This window comes from Miniopterus natalensis, chromosome 10, assembly GCF_054644295.1.
Source record: "Miniopterus natalensis isolate mMinNat1 chromosome 10, mMinNat1.hap1, whole genome shotgun sequence".
Lineage (NCBI taxonomy): Eukaryota > Metazoa > Chordata > Mammalia > Chiroptera > Miniopteridae > Miniopterus > Miniopterus natalensis.
In genome coordinates, this window is record NC_142090.1 from 76,873,121 (window position 1) to 76,899,855 (window position 26,735).

The 26,735-nt window shown below is 47.3% G+C and overlaps 1 protein-coding gene across 2 annotated transcripts in view; it reads left to right on the forward strand.

Moving 5' to 3' along the window:
- The window catches only part of CHN2 (chimerin 2), a 56,378-nt gene that overhangs the window by 16,701 nt on the left and 12,942 nt on the right, over positions 1-26,735 (forward strand). Inside the window, exon 2 of one of the 2 annotated variants that reach the window (XM_087821236.1) lies at positions 17,459-17,536. In XM_087821236.1, the coding sequence (XP_087677362.1) occupies positions 17,459-17,536 (78 nt within the window). Of the gene's footprint in view, positions 1-17,290; positions 17,537-26,735 lie in introns of those variants that run through there. The other variant, XM_016222293.2, reaches the window with a different exon arrangement.

Here is a 26,735-nt window from a genome sequence, read left to right on the forward strand (position 1 = left end):
ATCAGAGCCTCTCTGGCAGCTCAGGGTGCAAGACGGGACCCCACCCTGGCCAGGACACCCCCCCACACAGGGCCACTCACATGCACGCCCGTGCTCACTCAGCTTGGGGCAGTTCCACACGCCAGCCCACCCCATGTGCGCATCTTTGGGATGTGGGCAGACACCGGAGTCCCCGAAGAAAACCCACACAGGCCCGGGGAGAACATGCACCCTCCACGCAGACAGTGGCCCCGGCTGGGAATTCACTTTTCTTCTCATCAGAGTCATCGAAATGTTGAACGAAATGACATTATTGGAAGACCTGCTTACTTGGCCAGGATCCCAGCAGTCGGGACAAAATAATATAAGCACTTGTGTAATAAGCAGATTTTTCAGCCGAGTCCTAATATTTGTCTCCTATGAAAGTCTTAGCGCCCTCGCCGGGCTGCGCGTGCGCGTGCTCTCGGTGCGGCAGGTCCCCCCGAGGCGGCGGGTCGCTTTGCTCCGGCCTCCGCTCCCCGATCTCATCTGCAGAGCTCTCTGTGTAACGATCCGAGGTCGTGACGAAATATCGGATTCGTGATCGGACAGATGTCATGCCCAGAGGACGCTTTGGTGAAACCCAACCAGTCGAAACTCTGCTGCCTTGAATCGGACAGAGATTCTTTCACAAAAACGCCTGGCCGGCTTTTGAATTAAATTACACCAAAGCAGGAGGGCCTGGTTCCCTGCTCCCTTTCATGTGGTTTCGGGTTTTCTCAGGAATCCTTCAGTCTTTCCCGTGGCAAGGCTCCTGGCCAGGAGCGGGGTGGGACGGGGGTCAGATCCTCCGCCTCGGGCGCCCCTGGAAGGCCCAGGGCCCCACGGCGTTATGATTTTTATTTATTTATTCTCAGATGCCTTTTTCAAAGACCTTTCAGTTTGAGGGAAGAACAGTCGTATTTCTTCCCTCGTGTGTTTTTATCATTTTGTTTCCTGTGACACTATTCTCTCTCTCACTGTACCGTCCCCTCCTCTGGTTTCCCGTGGCATTTGGAATTTTTTTTCCATTGGACAAGGAACACAGCCCTCGATAAATCAAGGTGAGGCGATCCTGGCCAGTCCTCCCCCACCCCTGTGTACAGATCGCTTTCCCAGCTCGCCTGCCCCCAGGTTCTCCTTAGGCGCCACCTCTGTGGATGGGCCAGAGAGGCCGCGACTACCTCGGGACCCAGTGACACATCCGATTAACTGGGTGGGGGAATTTCTCAGAAACATCGAGTTTGTCAGACGCTCTTGCTAGGTTCTGTCTTCTGTATTCTCAGGTCTAAGGGTAAGAATCCAAAGCTCTGGGGAGATGGCCTGTAGCTCCAGTGTCATGATTTGATGGTTCTTCAAGGTCAGGAATGACTTACGAAACATCACCTTGGCGTCAGGACGTTTGGTTAGAGCATCGGTCATTCTTAGATTCCCAAACCTTCCCGGGTGTGGCTTCTTTGGATGGGGTCACTCCCTGACAGTGGAAGGAAGCAAGGGGGTGCTGATGGCAGGTGGGTGAAGTGGAAGGAACAGTGGGTGGGGATTCCAGAAGCTTCATTCCTTGTTGCTGCTTTGCTGGGACAAACGACTCAACTCTGTGGGCCTCAGTTTCCTCCTCGGTGGGATGAGAGGGGGGCACAGGGAGCTGCTTGCCAGAAACAGTCATCAATCTTGTCCCACGGTGGTGTTCCACTTTATGGTCACAACTTACCCTCCTTTGTGCTGTAGATTAAATCATTCCCATTCTCATGGAGGGTAGCTAAAGCCATACTCCGCCCTCCCCATGCCCGGACAAGGTAATGAATCGAAGGGGAGACTGTGTGTTCTATTAAGAATACATTTTCCAAGACCCTGCCCTCAGTTTACTCATCTGCTTACTCGCTAAGAAATACTTACTGAATGCTACACAGACAGGGTGTGTGCTAAAGGCAGGGATACTGAGATTTGCAAGACAGACACAGCCACGTAGAACGCAGGAGAAAGAGTGCACAAGAAAAACAATTCCGTAAAGAATATTTGGAGCTAAGACAGACAGGAAGACGAGCTTCCTGGAGAAAGTAAGGGGAGGTCCAGGGGAGGCTGCAAGGTGAGCGAAAAAAGAATGGTGTCGGAGGAAGTGGGGTATATCCTGAGGAGGTCCGTGTTCACGGTGGAGGCCCTAGGTCCCTGGGATCTTGTGCGTAGACGTATGTACACTCAAAATTTAAGTTATCCTGAGCAGGAGAATTTCTTTATTTTCAGGCAATAAAGGTTTGTATTCTCAGCACAATGCCAAGTATGGAGATTAGTGAAGACTGTGAAATAGGGATGAGAGACCTTCAGGTGTGAAATACAGCAGTAATGACACCAGAGCCCTGATTGTCACCTGCCTGGGCTGTAAGCACTTCTCCTGGTCTCTGAGCTGCCTTAACTTAGACCAAGGACTGGGTCTTATTTGACTTTAGATGCCCAGAGCCTAGCACAGTGACTAATACTTAAGAGGTGTTCACTCAGTGTTGGTTGGTTGATGAATTGGTTAGTTGGCTGGTTGTTTGGTTGGTTGGTTAGATGGATGAATGGATGGATAGGATGATGGAAGAATAATGGATGGAAGAGTGGATAGCTGGGTGTGTGATGGGCTGGCTGACTAGCTGGCTAGATAGATGCATGGGTAGGTAGCCGGGTAATGGATAAACGGGTGGTTGAGTGGATGGATGGGCGAATGGATGGGCAGGAGAGAGGGGATATGAAGTGTCTGGAGTAGTGTCTGATGCATACATACAATAAATTATAATTGTGTGTTTTTATTGTACTATAGCATAGAAATACCTTGTTTTCATACACACTAACATATTTGTGCCTGTAAATTCCCACTCACTTAACCTATTTTAATACTATACTTGGAACAGTGTTTTTCTTATAATGGGAAATCGTTTCACAAGTGTTTTCTTTGTGCAGAGAAACTGAAACACAAAGGCATTATGCGTAAAACCTACCACCACACGTAGCACTGCCTGCAACCAGGCAGGCAAGCCCAAAGCAGTGACACCCCCTCTGCTTCCACCTGCCCCACAAATGGAGTCCTTCTCCTTAGGATCCTGGCAGCTGGTTTGGGGGCTGTTGCCAGAACACAGCAGTTTTCTGAAAGGACTCAGGGCATCTGGCAAATGGGCCATTCCCTGTGGATTCATACTGTTGAAGACATGTCATTTGGGGCAAAAGGATTGCTTTTGATCCATCTGGGGTTTGGGAAAACAAGGTGGGTGGATGCCAGGACCTGTGCCAGTTCCCAGAGATCTTGGGACTTCAGACTAAGTGGCACCAGGGAGCTGAGAGATCGAGATGTGGAATGTTGGGGTTCAGGTGACACCCTGGGCTCTGTCCAGTGAGACATCACAGCAACTTGGAGGGACCCATGAGAACCAGCATGCTGTGTCCAAGGTCTGCTGGGTGCACGCCTGGGGATGAGCACACTGAGGCTGTGCTTCCTGCCCTGCCCACTTGGACCCCAGGTCCCAAACCCATCACCTGTGGCCAGTCATCCTGTACTTACTTGCCTCATGTTGCTTCTTCTGCTGGTCCTGAATGACTCACCACATGGAAGAGAAAGAACATAACACAACCATCCCCACTCCCCACACTGTCACTAAGAGCCAGTTGGCACAACCAGACCTCTTACTTGTACATCATCCAGAATACAGCGGGACCATTAGCCAAGCTTGTCTAAAGAGAAGTTGTTCTTAATAATAATCATAGTTAACCTCCATCAGGCCCTTGTTGTGTTTTTGGCACTGAAAACTAGGTAGATTTTTCTCTTTTAATTCTCAGAACAATCCGAAGGTTAAGTGTCAAGTATTCGTTTTCCAAACACTAGTTCTCATAGCTGCTCCTTGGCCTTACATGGTCACAATTAAATCTGGAAAGTGCTGATACTTCTAAACAGTATTGTAAATGGTAATTCCAAGAAAGGGATGTATAGAGCATTTTTTAAACTTGTCATAAAACAGCAGGGGATGACTGATGTTTTGAGGAACTCCAGTTTGAAACCTGAGTGAGTGGTAGCATAGAAGTAGGTCAGCATGACATATGCTTTGTGTGCTGTGAGTAGTGTAGGAAACACTGGGAAATAGGTGCACATCTAAACCATCACAGCTGGGTTTGATGTGACCATCTCTGAGAATGGTTACTCCTGATATACCAAGGACAGCCGGGCGAGTCCTGAAAGTAGCTGATGGTTTGTTTTAAGGAATGTGTCTTGGGCTCCACACTCTCCAAAAAAGTCTGCTGTGTCCCAAGAGCAAAATGTTCATCTCATGCCCACGCCTAGTCCTAGTGCAAGGTGAGGAAGGTTGGGATGAAGATTGTGAGACCATTCAGATGTTCAGGCTGCCCCGCCGGCATTCACCACCCTCCCCAAGAGTCTGGAAGGCTCTTCCCTGGGTGCAATGCTGGAGCCCAGGACCGAAGCTACCAGCCATGTTTTCATCCCAGGAACTCTATACACTCCGATTCCTTCCTTCATTCTGTTAGTATTTTTTTATAAAAGCAGACCCTAAAATGCACCCGTTACCCTTTTTCCTTCTGATACCATCAGAGTATTTCAGGAGACAAGGCAGCTTTTGCAGCATTTCTGCATCTCCCGCGTGAGCTCATCCTTGCTGCTCCCTGTGCCTCCCAAGACCTGCCATCTGTGGTTAAAATGCCTCCAGCTTAGTTAGCTCTCTGATCAAATTGAAATGACTGTATTTTTTTTCATTGCGACAGGTCAGAATTTTTTTCCATATCACATAAAGTAATCTTAGTGAAACTCGGTTGTCAACACCTTCCTAAGATTAGGCCTTCCTTTGAAAGCATCACCTGCATAATCACTAACGTTAATTTATTCATTAAATTACATATGCATACATACACATAAAGTGATGCCGGGCATGGATCTGAGTGATTTACAACTTACAACTTAAATTGCGCATTTAATTATCTAGAGGTACCTGCTCTCACTATGCACGTTCGCCCCGGAGGGAATGAGACATAAAGAGGGTAAGGAACTCGGCAGAAGGTCGCTCTGCTGGAAAGGGTTGGAGCAGGAATTTGAACCCAGACAACTTGGCTCCGGAGTCTTTACTCTTAAGGGATCCCCAGCAAACAAAAGCCTCTCACCGTTGTTAGAGGTTAACTGCCATTTCCATGGCCAAGGGGTTCGATAAGACACGGCACTTTCCACTGAAAGAGCACCGGCCCATCACGGGTAGCTTCTTGCACACGCTTCCCGAGATGGCTGCAAACCTTAACTTATTAAAATAAAAAAGGAAGCCATATTTCCTTCTTATTAGTAAAAGGCTGAAGTTAAAAAATTTTAACTAAAATATTTTGAGTTACTTAAAACAGAAGCTCCTCTCTCCCCAGTCCTTACTGAAATGCCACACAGTCTCATTTCTCATAGCTATAGTGTGTATGTTAAGATGTAATTGTCCGGCTTTGAATAAATTTATTTAGAGAAATTCTTTATTGTTTCATCTCCTGATTCTTACAAGCAATAATATATATGATAGAAACAGAATTTTATTTTAAAGTTTTTATTTCTCGTGGCTCAGGGTCAAAATCTCTGCAGAGATTTAACCTAAATCATGGTTTTACATGGAATTGTGTTCCTTTTCGCATTTTGGAAAGATTTTAACTTGTATCGGTAAAGGCCATAAAATGGGATGTTTTAGGCCCCACAGAAAGCAAATCCTTCCTTAATACCTGCTAGATTAAGAGTTTTCACTTCCAATAATGTTAATCACTTATTTTGCATCTGAGATTTCCTTTAATTATCTTATAGCCGTGAGATCCTGGCCACAGAAGACTCTAATACTTTAGATTTTTCCAGTCTCTAGTTAGGCTTAAGACTTACCTGATTTTTCCTTTAAGGTAAAATCTTCCCAGTTCAAAACAAAACTGATACAAACCAGGAAAAAAAATTGTTTCTCTCTGTGGCAAATTTTTGCTTTTTTTACTCATTTCCATTATAAAGATAATATAACTAAAGCAATTTTGAAAGATAAAGAAAATATAGACATTTGTCTATTTTTTACAGTGATTTCCTATGTGATAGGGTTTTTAAATATATTTGTAAGCACAAAACATTTGTAACTTTGCATCTTGCTTTTTTTCACATAGCATATTACAGCTGTGTAATTACATTCCTCAAACATCATTTTTGATTGTTGCATGAGTGTCGTGCTTATTTGGCTATTTCCTGGTGCTCGGACGCGCACAGTATATTCCATTTCTAATGTTAGAAATAATGCCGCTATGAATGCCCTTTTGTATTTAGGATCATTTCCTTAGGATGGACTCTTAGAAATCAAATTACAGAATCTTAAAGGATATTACTATTTCGAAACTCTTTAGACGCACAGCCAAATTGCTTTCTGAGACGATTTTAACAATGTATACTGCCTAGCAATTTCCTGCCTATGATGTGCTTTTTAGTGTGTGTGTGAGTGTGTGTGTGTGATTGTGTGACTTGTTTAACTTGTGCAGCCTGGGCGGGAGTGGATATGGACCCGATCTGTTGTTACATGGTGGAAAGAGCTTGGACCTGCCGTCCAAATATCCGGCTTTTTGTCCTGGCTCCACACCTGACTGGCTGTGAGAACCCAGGCAACTAACTTACTATCCTGCTCTTTGTAAAATGGGGAGATTGGGCCGGACCAGACACCTTCCTTTATTTATAAATTTTTGAGTGCTCTTGATGGTTCTTGGTGCCAAAGAGATTAGAAAATGTGCGTGCAGAGTCCTTTCTCAGGATCTGAGGCCCTACTGGGGGACAAATATGTGGAGGTGAAATGAAGCTTAGGAGCATGACCTATGGGAGCAGTGAGTCCTGTGTTCAAATCCAATATGTTGATTGTGCAGGCTGGAGTGGGTGCTTGGGTCTTCTTGCGTATGAAACGGGGGCGGTGATGCCAGTGCCGCAGGACGGGCGTGCAGAATAAACGAGACAATGGCTGATGTGCCTGGCACAGCATGTGCACAACCAGCGTTACCTTTTTCCACTTTGTTGCTGGCGTGATTCTAACGTGCATGGTGAGTTTGAAGTGTTAGGGAGCATGTGCACTGAGACACGGCTTCACCAAAGAACAGCATGTGTTCAAAGAACGGTCCAGGGTTCTGAGCATTGAAAAACCGCGGGGGAGCAGACACAGGCCCGGCAGCGTGGGACAGTCTGCATGCAGAAAGCAGCCGGTCATTTCGATGTGATGTTTTTCTTTCCATAAAGATGCGTCTTAATCTAACTGCCTGCCCAAGAACCTGTAGAACGGCGGCTCCAGGCCCCGGCTGGCACATTCTGCTCTGCACACTGCCGCGCTGCTGGGTGCCAAGAAAATGTAACTCGGCAAGTGTATAGCCCCCGGCAGAGATTGCTCAGGCTCATCTGAGCGAGCGACAGTGGCAGGGAGGGTGAGAGAGAGACACGTGGGCTCTGCGATGCCGTCGGTGCCTTAAACCAGAAGTTGACCGTCTGTGACTTCTGTAATAACACCCATAGGTCAAGCATTCTGGGCACCTAGTTCTTTGGCCAGAGGTAGGGAGGCACATGACAGCAAGAAAAATACAAAGAAATGGAAGCGAGGATGGAATCCGAGAAGAGGGGAACAGAGGGCGGGCAAGAAGGACAGTGGCAGCTGGGAACTTCGCCGGAGCTGCGGCTCCCTGACAATAGGCGTGGTTTACTTGGGTCTTAGCTCTACAGTCGTTTGCCTAAAGCGCTGTAGAGCAATTTTAAGAGGCTTGACTCGACAAATGGCCTACCTTCTCAAAAATAGCAACCAGCGTGGCTCAGTGGTTGAGTGTCGACCCATAAACCAGGAGGTCACGGTTCAATTCCCTATCAGGGCACCTACCCGGGTTGTGGGCTCGATCCCCAGTCGGGGACATTCAGGAGGCAGCCGATCAGTGACTCTCTCTCAATCACCATTGATGTTTCTATCTCTCTCGCCCTCTCCTTCCTCTCTCTGAAATCAATAAAAAACATTTAAAAATTTTTAAATAAAATAAAAGGAGATATACTGTTTCCAAACAGCCAATTCTTAAAACAAACAAATAAAAAATGCAAATGACTACATGTTGAAATGTGTGAGGTGTTTAACGCAACCTAAAAAGCATTTTCCCCTAAGTGGAGTATCTTTCGTTTCCACCTCTGAGCAGTCTAGGAAAAACGTCAGCAATTAGCCAAAACTGTTGACATCAGTCTCAATACAACAGCTGGAGAAAGGCTATGGGAAGGACCACAGTTATAACACGGCACAATCAATCAGCCCAAGAAACATCAGATTATTTGCTTCTAAATAAGGTCGCTTAGTCCACTATCGAGACCACACAGGCCCTCAGTTTGGGATGAACACAGAGTTGGGATGAAGGGAAATGAATCATAAGAGGGGCAGCGAGACCAGTATCTGGGCCCTTATGTGTCTCTGGATTGAGAGTGGCCATCTGTCCCCAGAGAGAAACTGGAGTGACAGCTGGGCATGTCGTGCCACCAGAGACAGAGATCTCTCTTCCTCGGACCAGGATGCAGCAAGCCTGGAGGTCACCGGGGGTTTGAGCAGTCAGCCGGGTCAGCCACGGATGCCCGATGCTTCGAGGGCCGCAAATCAAGCCCGTGTCACTCATGTTTCTTGAGCACGCCGGGGGGACGGGGCCGGCTCCCACCCTGGTCTCTCTTTTGGCCGGTCCCGTCTCTGCTGCCCCCCTCCTCTCTCGGGACTGGAAACGGCAAGCGAAGGCTCTAGCGACACTACCGAGGCTCCTGGGGCCGAGGAGGAGGCGTGGGCCTGTGGGGAAGGGTTCAGAGCACATGGGGTCAAACAGGCGGGGCTTAGGAGGGTTGATAAGAAATCCCCCCTTTCTTTCTCACTCAGCCATCAGGGCTATTTCACCCGGCATTTGTAGCCCCGCTTGCTGACAGGAGTGGAGACCAGAGCTGGGGTCCCTCAGCAAGACCGAATGGAAATCGCCCTGCCCCTCTCTCCATATGGATATTTTAGACACTGAAATAAGCAGTAAGCAGACACTCGGTGCAGCCATATCTAGTCATTAAAAGTATTTAAGTGTGATCCACAGACAGTGAAAATAAAATGGAAAAACAGGCTCCCCCACACACTCGGTGCAGCCATATCTAGCCATTAAAAGTATTTAAGTGTGATCCACAGACAGTGAAAATAAAATGGAAAAACAGGCTCCCCCCCACTGTTCTGAGTTGAATGAATGCCTGCAGCGTTTTACTGCGGGTCTCTGGGCAGGATTTAATGTTTGTGGCTTTGGGGAAATTGCATGCAGCCAAGACTCATCACCTAACACCCAACACCAGAAGCCCAGACGTATGTGTGGGATGAGCAGTGAGGGACTAGGAACAAAACATGACCATGCTGACTGTTTCTAAAATTATAAGTCATTTTGATGGAAGGCAGGAAAATAGAAAGACTGCAGTAAAGCAGGTATGTTTATTTTTCATGCAACCAAACTTTCTTGAGTGTCAAGCTAGTGCTGGCCTCATGCTAGTCACTGGAGATACAGTTAATACAAGAACTTCAGGGAGGGCCCCATTTGAAAAGTTAGTAAAGAGTCCCCTAGGCCGGTATGGCTCAGTGGTTGAGCATCGACCTAGGATCCGGGAGATCGGGGTTCGATTCCCGGTCAGGACACATGCCTGGGTTGCGGGCTCCATCCCCAGAAGGGGGCATGCAGGAGGCAGCTGATCAGTGACTCTCTCATCATTGATGTTTCTCTCTGTTCCTCTCCCTTCCTCTCTCTGAAATCAATAAAGAAGTATTTTTAAAAAGTCCCCTAGGAAGAGAGATGGGGCTGAGTCCTCGTGTCAGCGGGCCATTAGTGGCCACCACCACATTTGCTACACCGGATGCCAGGGATTTCCACGGAGATGACTCTGTTTCCAGGACACGCCTGTTAGGACTCAGTTTCCTGATCTGTAAAGTGAGAATGACACCTGCTCTCCCTCCCTCACAGAAGAAAGATAAATCATATCATATACTCCACAAGTACACTATGCTACTGTTAATATTATTCTAGTCCAAACCTGGCTGTGTCCCTAAAGGCCTCACTGTGGCGCTGGGTCCCTCTGTTTCCAGTGCCCCCCTCTTGTGATATCAGAAATGTGATCTCCTGGTCAAAAGGAAACCCAAAGGGCATGGTCGCTGGATTTTATATCAGACTCCCAGGAGCGAATGGACGAGGTAATGGCTAGTGAGGATGAAGGGCTGCAGCGGGCCTTGGACCTCCAGGGGTTTTATAGCCATGGACGTCCATTCATTCAGAAAAACCTAGTAAGCGCCTACTTTGTGCCAGGCTGGAGGTGTGACACCAGGCTCTTAATTGTGACACACAATGTCTGATCTCATAAAGCCAGCCGCCTCGCAAGGGGTCATAGATAATAGTGTGAAAATCATACTGCTGGTTATGATTGTGAATTCTCAAGGTGACAGGCAGGGAGGGGTGGGCAGCGAGGCTGGAAAGGTGGCAGAGGCTGGACCACACCTGCCCCAGCAGGACATGGTATGGACTCTTGCCTTTAGCTTAGGAATCTGTGGAGGTTTTCAGTGGCATTATGGGAAGCCAGGGTGGGGTGGGCATGAACAGAAGCACACTCACATTTTGTGTTTGAAAGGATATTGATTCCCTTGTTTGCGGTGGGGGAGTGTTCAATAGCATTGACCGGTTCACACTTCCGTCTTCTCTAACAATACCCCAGAACCCCAGAACTGAAGCCCTCGAGATGAGCCTCAGGGCTTTCAGTGCCAGGAGCCCATCGGAATCCCTGGGGGATGTTTGTACAGGCCGGGGCCCATCCCCAGAAAGTTGAATTCAGTTGGTCTGAGCTGGATGGTGCTTGGGCATGGTGTCTGTTTGTAAGTTTGTTTTCCCTCGGGTGATTTAAGGATCTCAAGGTTGAGACCCACTGGTTCAGTGGAAAGCACAAAACAGGGGTCCTCCCTGGATCAGCAACATCAGTGTCACCTTGAACTTGCCAGGCACCGAGATTCTCAGGCCTGATCTCACGCCCATGGAGCTGGGCTGGCACCCAGCAGCCTGTGTATTATCAGGCCTTCTGGGCTCCTGAGGCTGGCCCAAGCGTGAGAAGACTGGCTGTAGAGGGTTGCAGGCAAGAGAGCCCGAGTCTGGACCTGGTTCTAGACCTAGTTGTAGAGTAGCCCTAGGATGGGGGGTTGGGGGCAGGGGTGCAAATCGTTGAATTTCTCTGACCCTCAGTTTCTTCACTGTAAAAAGAGCAGGTGGGGTCAGATGAGCTCGAAAGTTACCTGTGATGTTAAGAACCTGTCATCTGTGCACACTAAATCTAACAAAGTTTTTATAATGTACTTTTAAATTGTTATATTTTTATGTAATGGAACCAAAGCATAATCATTGTAGGAAGCTCAAAAAAATACAGAAAAGAAAGAAGAAAGTAAATAGCAGTTAAAATTTCTCCGCCCAGAGATAACTGTTGCCTGATCTCCAACAGTTTGGTGTGCCAGAGATATTTTGGTCTGTTTTCTTCTAATGTTTCCTGTGTGCCATTTCTTACCACACTGAGAATTACACACTATATATGGTTCAGGAACCTACTTCTCGCTAACATCATATCAGGGCATATCCCGTCATCAGTAAAAGTGACCATAATCGTTTTTGTTAGTATCTGCATAATATTCCATCGCATGTTTATACCGTAATTTATTTAACATGGTCCCTATCTTGGATGTGTAAGCCTTTTCTCATTTCTTGCTATTGTTATGGTGAACCTGTCTGTTATCTATCCATCTCACTTTGTCTGAAGACCTTCTTAAGAAAATCCTAGGATTAGAATCATTGGATCGATGCACATGAGGCACCTGATACATTGCCAGCTTCTTTTCCCAGACAGGAGCCCCTTCGTATGAGCACCCACAGTACATTAGAAGGCTCTCCCTATGACACCCTCACCAGCATGGGTAGAATTGACTGTCAGTCCGTATCCTGCCAGAGGCGGCCAGTGCCTGCAGCCGCAGGGTAGTGTTTGTCGAAGGGGTATTGCTTGGCCTTTCAGCACCCAAGAGGATCTCGGACTCAAGAGGCAGAGAAGTGGAGGGACCCCAGGAGCATAGGACTGGGGTAGGAAGAGTGGGGTGACACCATTGTAGGACTGCTGAGTCCTCCTTAGAATGCAGAACTGGAATTTACTTGAAGTCTGCAGGTGAGTTGCAGATAGATGGTCAATCACCGTTTCTGGAAATTGGTACTAATAAGGTAGAATGTCATGATCCCCAGAGGTGGGCCTTCCTGACCCAGGCGGAGAAGGGGCCATTGGACAGATGAACCTCTGAGGTCCCCTCTTGGCTTCCGATGTTTGGTTACCAGTGTCAGCACGGAGGGAAGGTCTCCTCCCCCTGCCTCTTTTTCCTGGGCATCTGCATGTACGTGGTGACGGCACCGGCTTGGTTTCCCATGTCTTCCTGCCACCGACCCGCCCTTGCCCCCTTGTCTTCGGCTGACAGCCTTGCACTGCCTTCTGGTTGCCTGACTCCTCCTTGGATTCAGGATCCGAATCAGAGAAAGAGCAGTGGGAGCCCGTAGAAGATAGAATCCCAGCCCTGTCCAGTGCGGCTCAGATGGGTGGAGCATTGTCCTGGGCACCGAGAGGTCACAGGTTTGATTCCCGGTCAGGGCACATGCCCAGGTTGCTGGCTTGATCCCCAGTAAGGGGCGTGCAGGAGGCAGCCGATCGATGTTTCTCTCAATGTTTCTTCTCTCATCTATGTTTCTCTCTCTCTCTCCCTTCTTCTCTAAAATCACTAAAAACATTTTTTTTTAAAAAAGATCTCTTTCAAGTTAAAAAAAAGAAAAAAATAGAATTGTAAACTTTACTTATAAATAAGGGAAAGGGAAATGGTGAGTTTATTTCACCATTTATTTATAGCCTTGTACTTACTTCGAAAAGTACCTATGTAGTGCCTGCTTTGGAAGAGGCGCCAGGAGGACAGAAGTCTCCTCCTCACGACCAGACCGAGGTCGCCAGCCCTGCGAGCTGCTCACAGGCTGACAGTGGGGAAGAGAGTAATCCCAGCATTGAACCCCTGGATATTTTTAGTGCAAGCGTTATTTGGATGAGAGGCAGTTTAGAGGGTAGTGAAAAGCATAGATTTAGTGTATATACCCCAAACAACTGAAAACGGGTGTTCGCACTAAAGCTTGTCCAAGAATGTTCTTAGCTGCACTACTTGCAATAGCCAAAAGATAGAGGCAGCCCAAATGTCCGTCAATTGATGAATGGGTGAACAAAATGTGTTCTGTCCATGCAATGGGCTATCATTTGGCAATAAAAAGCAGTGAAGTACTGATACACTCTACAGCATGGATGAACCTTGCAAACATGCTAAGGGAAAGAAGCCAGACACGAAAGGCCGTATGTTATATGGTTTCATTTATTATGACATATTCAGAAAAGGCAAATCCAGAGATAGAAAGCAGATTGGTGGTTGCCAGGGGCAGGAGGGAGAGGGGAATGGTGAGTGACAGCTCAGTGGGTATCTGGTTTCATTTGGGGTGATGGGAAAGCTCTGGAACTAGATAGTGGTAATGATAGCAGAACATTGTGATGTACCTAATGCCATTGAATTGCCGAATTGTACACTTTAAAGTGGTTAAAATGGTGAATGTTGTGTTACATATATTTTATCACAATAAAAAAATAAAGAAACTTGTTCTTGGGGTGGGGAAAAGCTTAGACCTAGTTAGTTGTGCCTGGGTTCTGATCTCAGCTCCACACATACTAGCCGTATAAGCTTGGGCAAGGCACTTAAACCCTCAGTTCCCATTTCCTCACCTATAAAGTGGGGACATTTATAACAGTATCTACTTTATAAGGTTATAAATCTTAAATGAGTCAATATATGCAAAGTGCTTCGTACAGTACCTAGCATATCGGAAGTAAATATTTGTTTTATCCACCTAACCTAGGTATTCTCAACTAGGGGCAATTTTGCCTCAGAGGAGAGAATTGGCCGTGTCAGGGGAAATTTTTGGTTATCATAATCAGGGCGCTCTACTGGCATCTAGTGAGCAGGAGCAAGGGAGACCACTAACATCCTACAGTGCTCAGCTTCCCACAACCAAGAATTATCTGGCCCAAATGTCAAGAGTTCCAAAACTGAGAATCCCCAACTTAAACAGAGCGCGTAGGCAAATGTGCTTCATCTAATGAATGTATAGATAATAGAAAAAATTGCTAGAAAAACGACTGTCAGCAAAAGTATTAAACGTCCACGTGTATGAGACCATGCATTAGTCATTGTGGGGAATGTAGAAGAAACCAAGGCTCTGTCTGCCCTTGAGGAGGCTGGCTAGGGAAGAGCTCTGTGTGGTGGAGTTATCGAAGAGGGAAGTTTCCACCAAGAGACATTTGTAATCAATTTTCCCTTTAGTACGAGGGTGATCTGGGGTCATCCACACTCCTCACAGTAATGCTCACCCAATGCCAACACCCTGGTTCCCTGTAAAGAGGCATCTGAAGCGAACAGTGTATATAGTTCCTTCACACGTCTGAATGTGTCTTGTGTTTGGGTTGATTCTGTTGAGCAAATATCTGAACAAGAAACCACTGTCACCAATAGAAATAAAAAATTACTTGTTATAAGTAAAGGCACTGACAAGAAAATATTGAATCTCTTTGTATTTAACCACCCATATACCCAAAGGAAAAGGAGACCCTTTGGCCCACTTTCCATTGAAAGAGTTATTTTATCAGGTTCTAAAACCATGTATCCATGTAATTGGCCTAGTTCAGATCACAGAATCTGTTCTTACACAGATTGGCTCAACATCAAAAGGTCTCCTGCTGGCAGTAAAGGGTTGGGAAGAGACCTTTATACCTCCTGTGTGTCTTTTTGCCTCTGGGCTCAGGGTTGGAAGCCTTTCCAAGGTATGTCATGCCTCCCTCAGGCCCTGTGAGTGGCAGATGGCCTTTAAGGTTGAGCAATGGGAATGAGGAGCCCATCAGGAGGGCAGACCCCTGGAGGTTCAGGTCCTTAGAACCAGAACATGGCGATCAAAGGATGGGCCAGGAGATCATACCCTATACACCTTTGCCCACCTTTCTTCACAACTCTGGCTTTTTATATTTATTCGGTGCCTACTATGGCAAGGAATTTATTATTAGACACTCTTATAGGGGAAGCAAAGGTGAATTAGACATAGAGCATGTCACAGTGAGTTCTCAATATGGCAGGGGTACCAGACCTGTTACAAATCACTCTCATATGAGATAGAAAGTGCTAAGCACAGTAAGAAAAATATGGGAAAACGCGATGGAACTTCAGAGGAGAGAGTTTGCTTTCAGTGGGGAGTTTGGAGAAGTCTTTTTGGAGAGGGGCATTTTCGTTAGGGTGTGAATGTTGGTGAAAATGTAGACATGTGAAATGATGCTGGAATGTGCTACAGGACAGAGCGAACTAAGGTGGTGAGGAGTTGAGTATGTCAGGAGGTTTTGTAGGATTCGTGGAGGTGGAGGGAAATAGATGAGCTGGATAGATTGGGGCAATCCAGGGCATGGTTAAGTCACAGAGAATCATTGACAGTTTCTGAGCAGGTGGAGTGGTGATGGGCTAAGAAGACTATTGTGCAGGTGTGTGCAGGTGTCCTGGAAGGATAGGAAGGGTCTGAGTTATTGTGGGGCAAGCCAGGTAAGGAGGGGCGGACTTGGTCAATACTTCAAATAAATAATTTGTCAGGATAAGGCACCAGGACTTGGTGGTCAGAAGCTTGAGTGCTGGACACACATATTCTGGGTTCTAGTCCTGGCTCAGCCGCTTTAACCAGCTGCATGTGCTCAGGAAAATTGCTTCACTTCTCCATGCCCTGATATCTTTATCTGAAAAATGGGAATGAAGGTCCTGTTCCTCATACACGTGAGCTGAAATTAAATAAGTGCATGCAACACATTCTATCGTCTCGCACAACGTAAGTCATTGTGCTCCACAGCTCAGTATAAAAATCGGCTGTTATTATTGAGGGTAACAAGAAGATAAATGGGAGGATACACTTCTGCACCAAGCGGGCGTGAGAGTGACGGCCAGGAGTAGAGAGTTACGCAAGGGAAGGGTCGATCTTTTGTGACGCTCCACGATGCTGCTGCAGGGGCTGGAACATGGAGCCATGTTGCAGGAGAGAATGGGATGAAATTCATGGACCATCCATCCATGTAAATGGTCCGACCACCTATGTTCTTCTTGCTTTCTAGTTTCAAAGGCATTGATTTTACTCTCTGGCATTAGCTGCATTGAACTTGGCCAATAGATCAGGAGCTCTCCCAAGACGTAATGATTGCCTCACTTCTATTAATGGAGAGATCAGGGACCAAAAAGCTATGGTCCCAAGAGAGACCATCAAACAGATGATGCTTTCTGAAGAGCAAGGAAGGCTTTGGGCTTGTGCACTAACAGAATGAACATCGAAGACGTTTTATTTCGAGGAGAAGCAGCCACGGTGCTTCGGTTTTGGTTAAGGCCTGTGGGTTGTGGGGGGCTGTCAGCAGCTGGCGGGAGGAGAGAGGCCAGGGTTATCCTGGAGCTGACACCCTACCTCTCGTTTTGAAATGGCTGTAGAACTCACAGCTGAAATGCTGTGCCCTGTACCTGTGCCCCATTCGGTGCTCAGACTCTTCTAATTTAATGCCTGCAAATGAATAAAAACGGACTTTCAAGAGCTGGGGTGGGTTTTTTTAAAAAGAGACTCAGGCTTGATCCCTTTAAGATTAAACAATCCTCAGGGTTTAAAGGTTTAAAGTTCAGCCCAGGATGGGGTTCGGAGCCCCAAAATAATTGGATGCAGCCTCAGGCTTTGAACATCAGAGCCAGTTGTGCGTGTGTGATGGGGTGGTGGGGGGGGAGAGAGAGGGAGAGGGAAATGTGCCAGCGAGCAGGAGAGGTCTCCCCTCGGCAGTGTCCGGCGGGAGGAATCGAGCAGCCTGCCCCGGCCTCCCCCATTGATTCTTCAGCGGCTGACTGGCTACAGCATCTGGGGGCTGCTGGCACATGAATGTGCGCTATTGTTCCAGGCACACGTCGGCCTGAAGACATAGCACAAAACAGGCCGGGCCTTATTCAGAGGCAGAGCCCCCTCCGTCCCGCAAACGGGCCCTTCCAGGTCACATGCCGAGGCCTCTGCAGGCAGGACAGACGCAGCTGCCTCCGGTCTGCTGCCTGACTAGCTGCGCTTCCCAAGCCTGACAGCCCGGCTTCCCAGGCTCCACGGGGACAAGGAGATCTGGGGTCCCCACACCATGTTCTCCCAGGAACTGTGGCTGGACAGTGAGAAAAAGTGTGCTGTGGTCCGGAAGCCCAAGCAGGGCAGGAAACGGCAGGAGCTGCTGGCCGTGGCCTTGGGGGTGAAGGTGGGAGTCAAAGGCGGCTTTCTGTGGCCCCCTCTCAAACTCTTTGCCTGTCCACAGATCTCCTCCCTGGTCAGGAGGGCCGTCCTCACGCACAACGACAACCACTTCAACTATGAGAAGACGCACAACTTCAAGGTAAGCAAACTTGTGCATCCTTCTGTTCTGAGAGGGCCCATGGACAAGTGTCCTCAGTTTGTGGTTTCCTTCTGGTCTTCGCTTGTAAAGTACTGAGATGGCCAATTTCCTTGCTTCCCACATTTGGCTACCTGCTTTGGATCTGACCACACTGGAGACCTCAGAAAGCTTGTGACCGACGTCTAGAAACATCTACATGTATATTAACTGAGTTCTGGGGAATTGGACCCATTTCTGCTTCCGATTCGCAGGTCCAGGGAAAGAAAAACAGAGCATGCCCCGTCGGTGGCCTTTAGAGACCCTCTGGTGTCACCCAGCAGTACTTTTCCACTCAGGGTAGCTGTTAGACTATCGCTATCTCTGAGCAAGTGGAAACAGAGGCCCGTTTCACATTCTGTGTTTTGTCTTTTGTTTTCAGGGATGCTAACCCCTTTGGTTTGTGTGTAGACAGCTGTGAAAGCAAATGATGACAGGCGACACCGTCCAGTCGCTTTTGTTTGTGCTCTGGGTGCAGGGAGCACCCCGGCCGCCTGGCCGAGCTGCCCAGGGCTGCGGCCTTGATCCTGCTCACCAGACCAAACAAAAAGATACGGGAAGTCGGTGGGAGTTTAAGTGGATTTTCCCACGTGTGTTTATAAACTGGAAATACTGCTATTTTCATTTCAGATGAGCACCGGTAGAAATGGCCTGCCATCCGAAAATGATCTTATTCCCTTTGCCCTGACGCGTTTTCCCAAGAAGGGCTGGGAGGAGAGGCTGATGCCAGATGGCCTGGCTTGAGATGCGTTTCAGTGCCCAAGAGAGGCGGGGTGGAGGCAGAGGCTTTACCCGGCAAATGGGCTGACAATTTGGAAGTTGGAGAGAATGGAGATCCAGGATAAAAAGAAAAGGCAGGAGCAGCAAATTGTGACTTGCCTTCTTTTTTAAAAATTCTTCTTTCCTTTAGGGCCAGGAGCCCATGTGGCTGCTGGAGCCAGGATAGCCCTTTGTCAGAGCTGGCCAGGGAGACCTAGTTTGTTCCCTTGCTTTCTGATCCTTCAGAAGGACAAATGTGTGTCTATTAAATATCCGCCCACGTGAGTTCGGTCCGTTTGCTGAGCTTCTGTTTTTAGAAAGCAAGCAGCCCAGGCGTCTGCATGCTATAATTGAACTGAGGGCTGGACTATTTCAGCTCTCTGTATTTATTGAGGATGAAGAATTGCATTACATGGCGCTTGACATTTCTCCCACCACCGAATAGCAACAGGTCTAATTTGGGGCATAAAAAGCCTTTATGTGGTTTTTTTTAAAATTTCTTTCCTGTTTTCTGTCTTGCCCTTCATTCATGTTTTTGCCATAAGAAGGTATTTTTCTGACTTTGGGCAGAAATCCTGATCCTTTGCATCTCGTGGATACACTATCATCAGTGAGAGGCTGGGCCTTCTTGGGCTTCCAAACTCCCTTCCTCTTAAAAATCCCAATTCTTCTGCCTTTAAGAGACAATTGGAGTTATGCCCTATGTGGGATGTGTTTGCATGGGACAGCTTTCCCCCTCTCTCTGTCTCTCTCTGTCTCTCCCTCTCTCTGTCTCTCTATATATATCTTTTACCTTAGCTTGTGTGAAAACATGAGCATACATAGCTGATTGATACTTTCAAGACTAATTTCAGCCTTAGGTCCATGGGTAGAAATGACATTTAAGGCAAAAAGAGAGCTGAATCTTACTTTTGTAAATAGTCCAGTTGCCAACGTGATCGATAGTAATTGTTTTCACTGGAAAACACCAACAGCTTTTTAAATGTTTGCTTAAAAAGTCAGTATCTGTTCCACATGGCCTCTTCTTACTTCAGCTACTGAGAGACGGAGAAGCAGGAACCAGACCAGTTGTTAGAGAGGCTACTCGAGCCGGACAGGAGCCGTTCTCTTCTGCCGCTTAAATAGTGTCTTTGAGACCCAGCAGACCCTTGAGTCGATGTGTTGGTTGCTTGTGGCCTCAATGGTACTGCTTGTGCCACTGTCCCTGAGAATGAGTGGCTGGAGCTGGTGGGGTGGTGCCCCCTGTCACTCCTTGCCCCTCCCACTCTCACTCAGCCTCTCTTCACCCCCCACTGTCTTTGGAAGAACCTTCTAAAACCAGGGTTTTTAGTAACAGGCCACTGAACCACACTGAAGAAAGCAAGCTCTCATCGAAGGCCCCTGTCCTCTGCTTGGAACCAGTGTGAAATTAAGACATAAAACACAAACGTTTTATTTATGTTGACTTCTAATGGGCTTTATTCTGAAGTTTTCTTTAATTTGTAATTTGGGTTGTTATTTGAGGGTATTCTGTGCATGGCGCAAAGCAAGTGCTCAGTAAAAGGAACAAATAATCACATTGTCATGCTTATCAGCAAATAAGCCTCGCCAGGCCCTGTCTGTTCCCTGCTCTAAATGCTCCTGCCCGAGGTTCGAATCTGCCAGCCAATCTTAATGCCTCACCCACAGCAAGATTTTTTTTGCCCCAGTCAAAACTATTCCCTCTCCCCAGGTACCTCATCAAGAGGGATAAATGGAAGTCCCCAACAGGGCAGGTACGGGTGGGAACTCCCGCTCCTTTCTTCAGAAAGTGCCCAGTCCCTGCATATCTACTATCCTCGCTTTGGGGAGCGTGTCTAGAAAAATTCCCCATTCAGCTCGGGAAACAAAAGCATTTGGAAGCAAATTCAAGTTGTGCCTCATTTCATGCAACAATGATGTACTTTCCCACACTGAATGCAGGTGCAGGTGTTGCTATTTTAAATCCTAAATTCTTTGGGATTCCTCGTACATCTTCGGCACTAAAAGGAATTTGTTGGAGGAATGATGAGATGAGCAGACTCCTCTCTAAAGGGAAAACGGTTTGATAAACAGGAAAACCAGTCCATTACTGAACCCGTCCTACGTCTGCATCTCTGTTCATCTGCTTGACTTAAGGAGGCACTCCCCTCTACAAGAAATAGCCCCCTTTTAGATGGTCTACCTTAGCAACACCTGGTGGTTGAGCCTAAAACTCTTCAGGCCAGCGGGCCCCAGAGCCCCCGTAATCCGGGTAACTGTCCTTCCTTCCCCACGCAGCACAGTGACAGGGTGGCTGTGGCCAGCTTCGTACTCTGGCTATGACCTGATCTTTGGCCAAGAGCTTAGTTCTCCCAGTCTCGGTTTTCTCATCTGGAAAATGGGACTGTTGTAAAGTTTAAAAAACACCTGTGCGTCACTTATGGGCTCTGGCACCCAGCAAGGTTAGCTTCTCTCATTATTTTATCGTTCATCTTTGTGTGTCTCTCGCTTGTCTTGTGATTTCGTATTTAGCTTTCGCTGTCCCTGGGCTTCTTATTTTCCATCCCGACTTGGCCAGGCCTTTTTTCTATCATCTTTCTTTCTCCCTTGTTAACCACACGTAATAGAAAGAATGAAAGAGGCTTCTCGACGATGCCAAGGACAGGAGTGGAAACCTGGAGTCAGAAAGGAGCCAGGTGGGAATGGGGTGCAGGGAGGACCCCATCGGGTCCAGGGGCAGGACTAGGCCAGGAGGCTGAGAGGGTGTCCAGGTGTTACTGCTGTGACCCCGGTCCCGGGAGGGACAGCACCGCCACCCCCCCGGGTTCTGTGGCTCATTGACGGTCTCCGGGCCGACCGCTGGCTTTCATTGTCGGTCTGGCGGCCCTGTGCTGTGGATGAGCCATTTTTGCCCCCCACAGGCAAACCCCTCTCTTGTCTGCTCCACCTCATAAAAGTGTGCAGCCCTTCGTCCCCAGTCACTTGCCTGCCCTACGCTGGCACAGGCAGAAATCGGCTTCAGAAATGGCTGCAGGTTTTATTTTGTTTCTTTTGTTTAATAATCAGAAAGGGCTGTTTGGGCAGAAACAAGCCTGGAACAACTGGAAGAAAAGACATCCTTCACCGCCTTGAATATAAAATGAGGGACTCACGGGGAGGCTGGCATTAAATGGGCTTGGAAGCAGTGGCTTTATGCAGAAAATACGGCTTCTGCTCCGAAGTGCTGTGAAGAAGGGTCACTTTTTTATCTACCTCCTGCTGTAGCCTGGCTGCACCGCTGTAATGGTCAGAAACTCCTTGTTTCCAAGTAATAGAAGCCTGGAAACTGTCAGAAGCTAAATACGAGGCTACCGTACAGGAGGGGCTCCTAGACCCCAGGGCCTGCTCATGACTCAGGCAGGGAGAACACTGGAACTGGGAGTGCGCCAGGGCCTGGTCTCTCCTCTCCCCCCCCCTCCCTCTCCCCCTCTGCCTCCCCCTCTCCCTCCCTCCCCACGTCTTCATCGCTCTCTGTTCTCTGGGTACCAAACTCATTGTATCCTCTCTGCGCAAAAATGTCCTAATCCATATCATGGCTAATCTGCAGAACATGGCTGATGATGACTCCCTGGTTTATGTGTTACTACACCAGCCACAAAATCCTAATTCCAAACTTCCAGAGAGAGAATCAGAAGAGCTTGACCTGCACCAGGTACCTGCCGGGCTCAGGTCACTCTGACCACAGAGCTCAGCTCCGTAAACCACAGATGGGCCCCAGGATGCCCGGGGGTGGACAGTGCCCAGGTGAGGCAAAAGAAAGGAGTCCCCTGAGCAGATGGCCTGGAGATGTCGGCTGCGATCCTTGCCTCCTTGTCTTGAAGAATCCCCGTAAAGTTTCGTATGAATGTCTAACTCTTTCCACTGGGTTCTGCTTGAACTAATCATGAGCCTAAATAGTATACTATCTGGGCCGAGGTTTCGGGTTCGATCCCCGGTCAGGGCACATACAAGAATCAACCAGTGAATGCGTAAATAAGTGGAACAGCAAATCAGTGTTCCTCTCTCACTCTCTCTCTCTCTCAAATCAATAAATAATATATACCTCATTAATTGAAAATATCACCCGCTTGCTGACAAACCAACCTAGTTTAGTGATAAACCCTTTCTTGTGGGATCACCAAGATTGACTCTGGCTCCTCAGATTTGCAAAGAGCTTTTTCACGGAGGGGACAACTAAGTGAATGAATCTGGTGGTCGTGGTTTAAGTGGGTCCTCTGGACACCAACCCCGCGATGCCTTTAGCCAGTGGACCTGCACTCATGGCAGGATTTCGGGCGAGTAAAGAAGCCACTTTTGGACGAGTTTCTCACATAGGTGAGTGAGTGCCTGCTCTGCCTGCCAGGGTCTGACTCAAAGCTTACCTTACCCTTCCTTGGCATGTCTTTGTGTAAATATTGGGACACAGTCACTGTAAATCCTTTACAAACCAGCAGAGCCTGGCGGAAAGAGGAGAGGCTGGGACAGCAAACCCAGCAGGGACTCCTTGCATCAGCCACACCCCAGGGAAGCGGCTTGGCCAAACCGTCCCACGAATGTAAATCATCTATTAGCAAGTCTGACCCATGCCAAGTGCTTAAGCGGTTATTAATTTTGCACTGAGTGTTTTCTATTCCAAAGAACATATCATTCACATGGGGCTATTCTAAATGACTCAATGGCTGATTCTGGCATTTTAAGTCCCAAGAAACACTCTTTTTGTGTTTTGTTGGGAGGAAAACACAGTGAGTGCTATACATATTAGTTGGGTTATATTCGAAAGTTCTAACAAGAGGAAGCCATTTAGACATGTAATTTTTATTCATCAAAGATGGACTGAGGCCTGATTATGTGCCAGGCACTGCCAGGGACAAGAAAGACAGAGGTAACATGAGAATGTGAACTTGTCCTCTGCTGGGTGGCTCTCACCCCCAGTGGCTTTGCTCCCAGGGGACATCGGGCCGTGCCTGCAGGCATTTCTGATTCTCACCACTGGGTTTGCTAATAGTAGAGACCTGTGCTGCTGAGCCTGCCGCAGGCCCAGGACAGGCTCCGACCCCACGGAGTTGTCTGGCCCCAATACCAACAGTGCCAAAACTGAGAAATTTGAAATAGACAATGAGATGCCCTTGGGGGTTCTTGAGTAGGGGAGTTACAAAAAAAATTTTTTGTACTGATGCTCTCCTACTCCTAAGAGGAAGTTAGCTACCAAAAAAAGGTGTCACTTTAGGCAATGGGCTGATTCCACCAAAGCTATGGGGCAGTCGATGTTTTAAAAATTAAAACTGCATGGCTCAGCGGTTGAGCATCGACCTAGGATCCAGGAGATCGCGGTTCAATTCCCGGTCAGGGCACAGGCCCGAGCTGCGGGCCCGATCCCCAGAAGGGGGCGTGTAGGAGGCAGCTGATCTATGACTCTCTCTCATCATTGATGTTTCTATCTCTCTCTCCCTCTCCTTCTCTCTCTCTGAAATCAATAAAGATATATTTTTTTTAAATAATAATAAAATAATAATAATTAAATCCTATTTTAAATGGACTAGAAGAGCTTCCAAATAGATGTATCTGGGGCTGGATGGTGCCCAGGCTGAGGAACGGGCTCTCCTGCTGCATCTGCTCAGCTGCCTCACAGGGAAACTGGAATCTTCTGTCACGGACCCGGTGATCCCCCTCGGAGACTGAGTGATTACCCTCGGCTAGTTCTCTCATATCTGTAAAGGTTCACTTCAAGGTCAGCATTTCATCTGATCTTGCAAGAGGGAAAAGCCCCAAGTTTAACCTAATTCTTCACATGAGTCCAATGTCACAGGATGCTGGGAAGTGCAGGAGATTATAGGAGAAACCGTTGGCTGAGATCAGAGGCCAAGAGCTGCTGACCACAGACAGGCTTCCTGCCCTCAACCTCCTCGAGTAACTCTGGACAAAGGCCAGACTAGGTGACCCCCCCAAACCCAGTGGCTTGTAGCTGGCAGTGACTTTAGCCAGCTCCAGCCCCCTCCCATATGCAACTAAGAACAACTGCCTTGACCCAGAGTCTTTTTTAAACCAAAGTAAAAGAATAAAGTTCTCGTTTTAAATATAAATAATAAAAATGACAAACCGAGGTGGTATGGTTTTTGCCTATACCGGTGATTCTCTACCAGGGTTCCTTTGTCCCCAGGGGCACATTTCACAATGTCTGCAGACATTTGTGGTATTTCCAGCCAAGGGATGCTGCCGGCATCTGGTGGGTAGAGGCCAAGGTCGCCACGAAACATCCTACAATGCACCAAGATTTACCCAGCCCCAAACCTTCATAGTGCCAAGCTGGAGAAGCCCTGTTGCACACGGATAAGAAAAGGCAGAATTTCTTAACCGTAGCACATCATAAACAGCACTTTCTGCTTCCTACAGTCTAGAACCTGGGCTGAGCTGAGTGTACACTTGGGCAGCGTCCACGATGACCCATCAGCACATCCTTGCTGTGAAACCACCAGGCTCGGCAGATGCCAGACAGACGCACTCCGCTCCCTTACCAAGTGTCAGGCCAGGGCACACGCCCTGAGCTCCTGAGATTTTCCTTGACAATCCCTCTTGCTCTTGTTATGCAACGGCCATTCCTGGGCTATTTGTCCAACATACCTTATCTCCTGCAACATCATCTTTTTCTGTTTGGTGTGTTTTTTTAATTCCAGGCAGACCGTGCCCAGTATAATAGTCTTGGACAGACATTCTTCCTGTCTGGGGTATTTTCTTCCTGTCTAGGGTATTTTCGGTGTTGCCCTAAAGTTTGCAAAATGTTTTGTTTTGTTTTGTTTTTTTCCTGAAAAGATATTCTTGAAAATCAATAAACTTCAGAGAATGGAAAACGCTGATTAGTGACTTTTCAAGATATGGGGTATTTCATTGGAATGGTTGACATAATATCTCAACCCAGAGTGAAATGGGTGCAGAGAGAGTGCCTCGGCATGCACATGAGGCCTACTATTCAGAGGTTGTCCTTGTGGACCCAAAAGAAAACTGAACACTGTATCGGCCATGAAAATAAACAGTGGTCCATCACAAAGAGGAAATTAGGCAGTGGGCCTAAAATAATGTTGAACTAACTTGACGTTCCCCTCGGTCCCATTTTGTTTGATTTCTCGGGGAATGTGTAGATACTCGGAGTTATTTGCTCTTCCAAAACGCCTGCCTGCATCTGTTTGGCTGGAGAAAGGAGATCACCGGTAGTGGGGATATATTGACGGGAAAGGATGTTGGTAAATATGGGTGAAGTTAATAAGCATTAAATGTAATTATGATCTGTTTAATTTTTTTTTAATATTGGCAAAGAATAAAATTTCAGGAAATCTGTGACTAACGTGTCCTGTATTTCCTGAGCATTGAGTAGGCCAGTTTTCATTTGGTCGATGTGTGGTAAACATGGCAGCTACTCTCCTAATTTCTAAATATTGTGTTTTCAGTTTTACCTCCCGTGTGATTTATTTATCCACTAGAGATGTTCCAGAGAAGAATTTGGTCACACTCTTGTTTGTGTGATCTACAAGAAAAGAATGTCTTTCAGAAACCAAGCCCACCTTCCTTGGCTTTTGGCTCTGCTGTTTTCTCTTCTTGGGATGTTCTCCCCAAGTACTCTGCCTCCCCAGTCAACACCATCGCTTCCCCCGCACCTCCGTCTTTTCTGGCCTGGTGAATTCCTACCCATCCTTCGAAACCCAATTCAAATATCCCTTTGCTCAGCCTTCGCAGGAAGAACTTGTTATTCTCTCCAGTATATGACCATAGGATAATTATTTATGTGGCCTATTTATTCTTGTAGATGAGATCGTTGCATGCAGGGAGGTCTGGGCTCCTCTGATATATTTTGACTTTTTGTATCTGTGGACTTCTACAGTGCCGGGTTCAAAGTAGGCAGTCAGCATGTAAGTGTTGACTAAATGAGTGAATAGTGAATGGGAGGGTGACAGGTGGGTGAAACAAAATAATTCATCTCTCAGACACCCTTCCCCCACTAATATGAATGCCACTTCTCAGACCTACCCAGTCTCCTTATATATGTGACTCGGTTTCCCACCTTCCCACTCAGTACCACTGGTCTCTTTGTCCGCCCCTCAGGGTGTTTTACTTTTTGTGACTATAGAAGTCTTACTTTATGGTCAGATATGTTTTCCTGCATCCTGTTTGCTTGAAATTATCAGGGCTATTTTCTGCCCATCTTGTCAACTTTTGTGATGAGCACCACAGAATGGAGATTTTTACTGAAATTGCATTGGATTTGTAGATTCATTCGGAGGATAATTAACCTCTTTATAAGAGTAAGCATTGCCATACTTGAATATAGAATATCCCCTTATTTATGTCCATAATGTCACTTATTATTTTTTTCCAATTATTTTAGATTTTTGCTCCTGTTGTAAACGGAGTCTCTGAT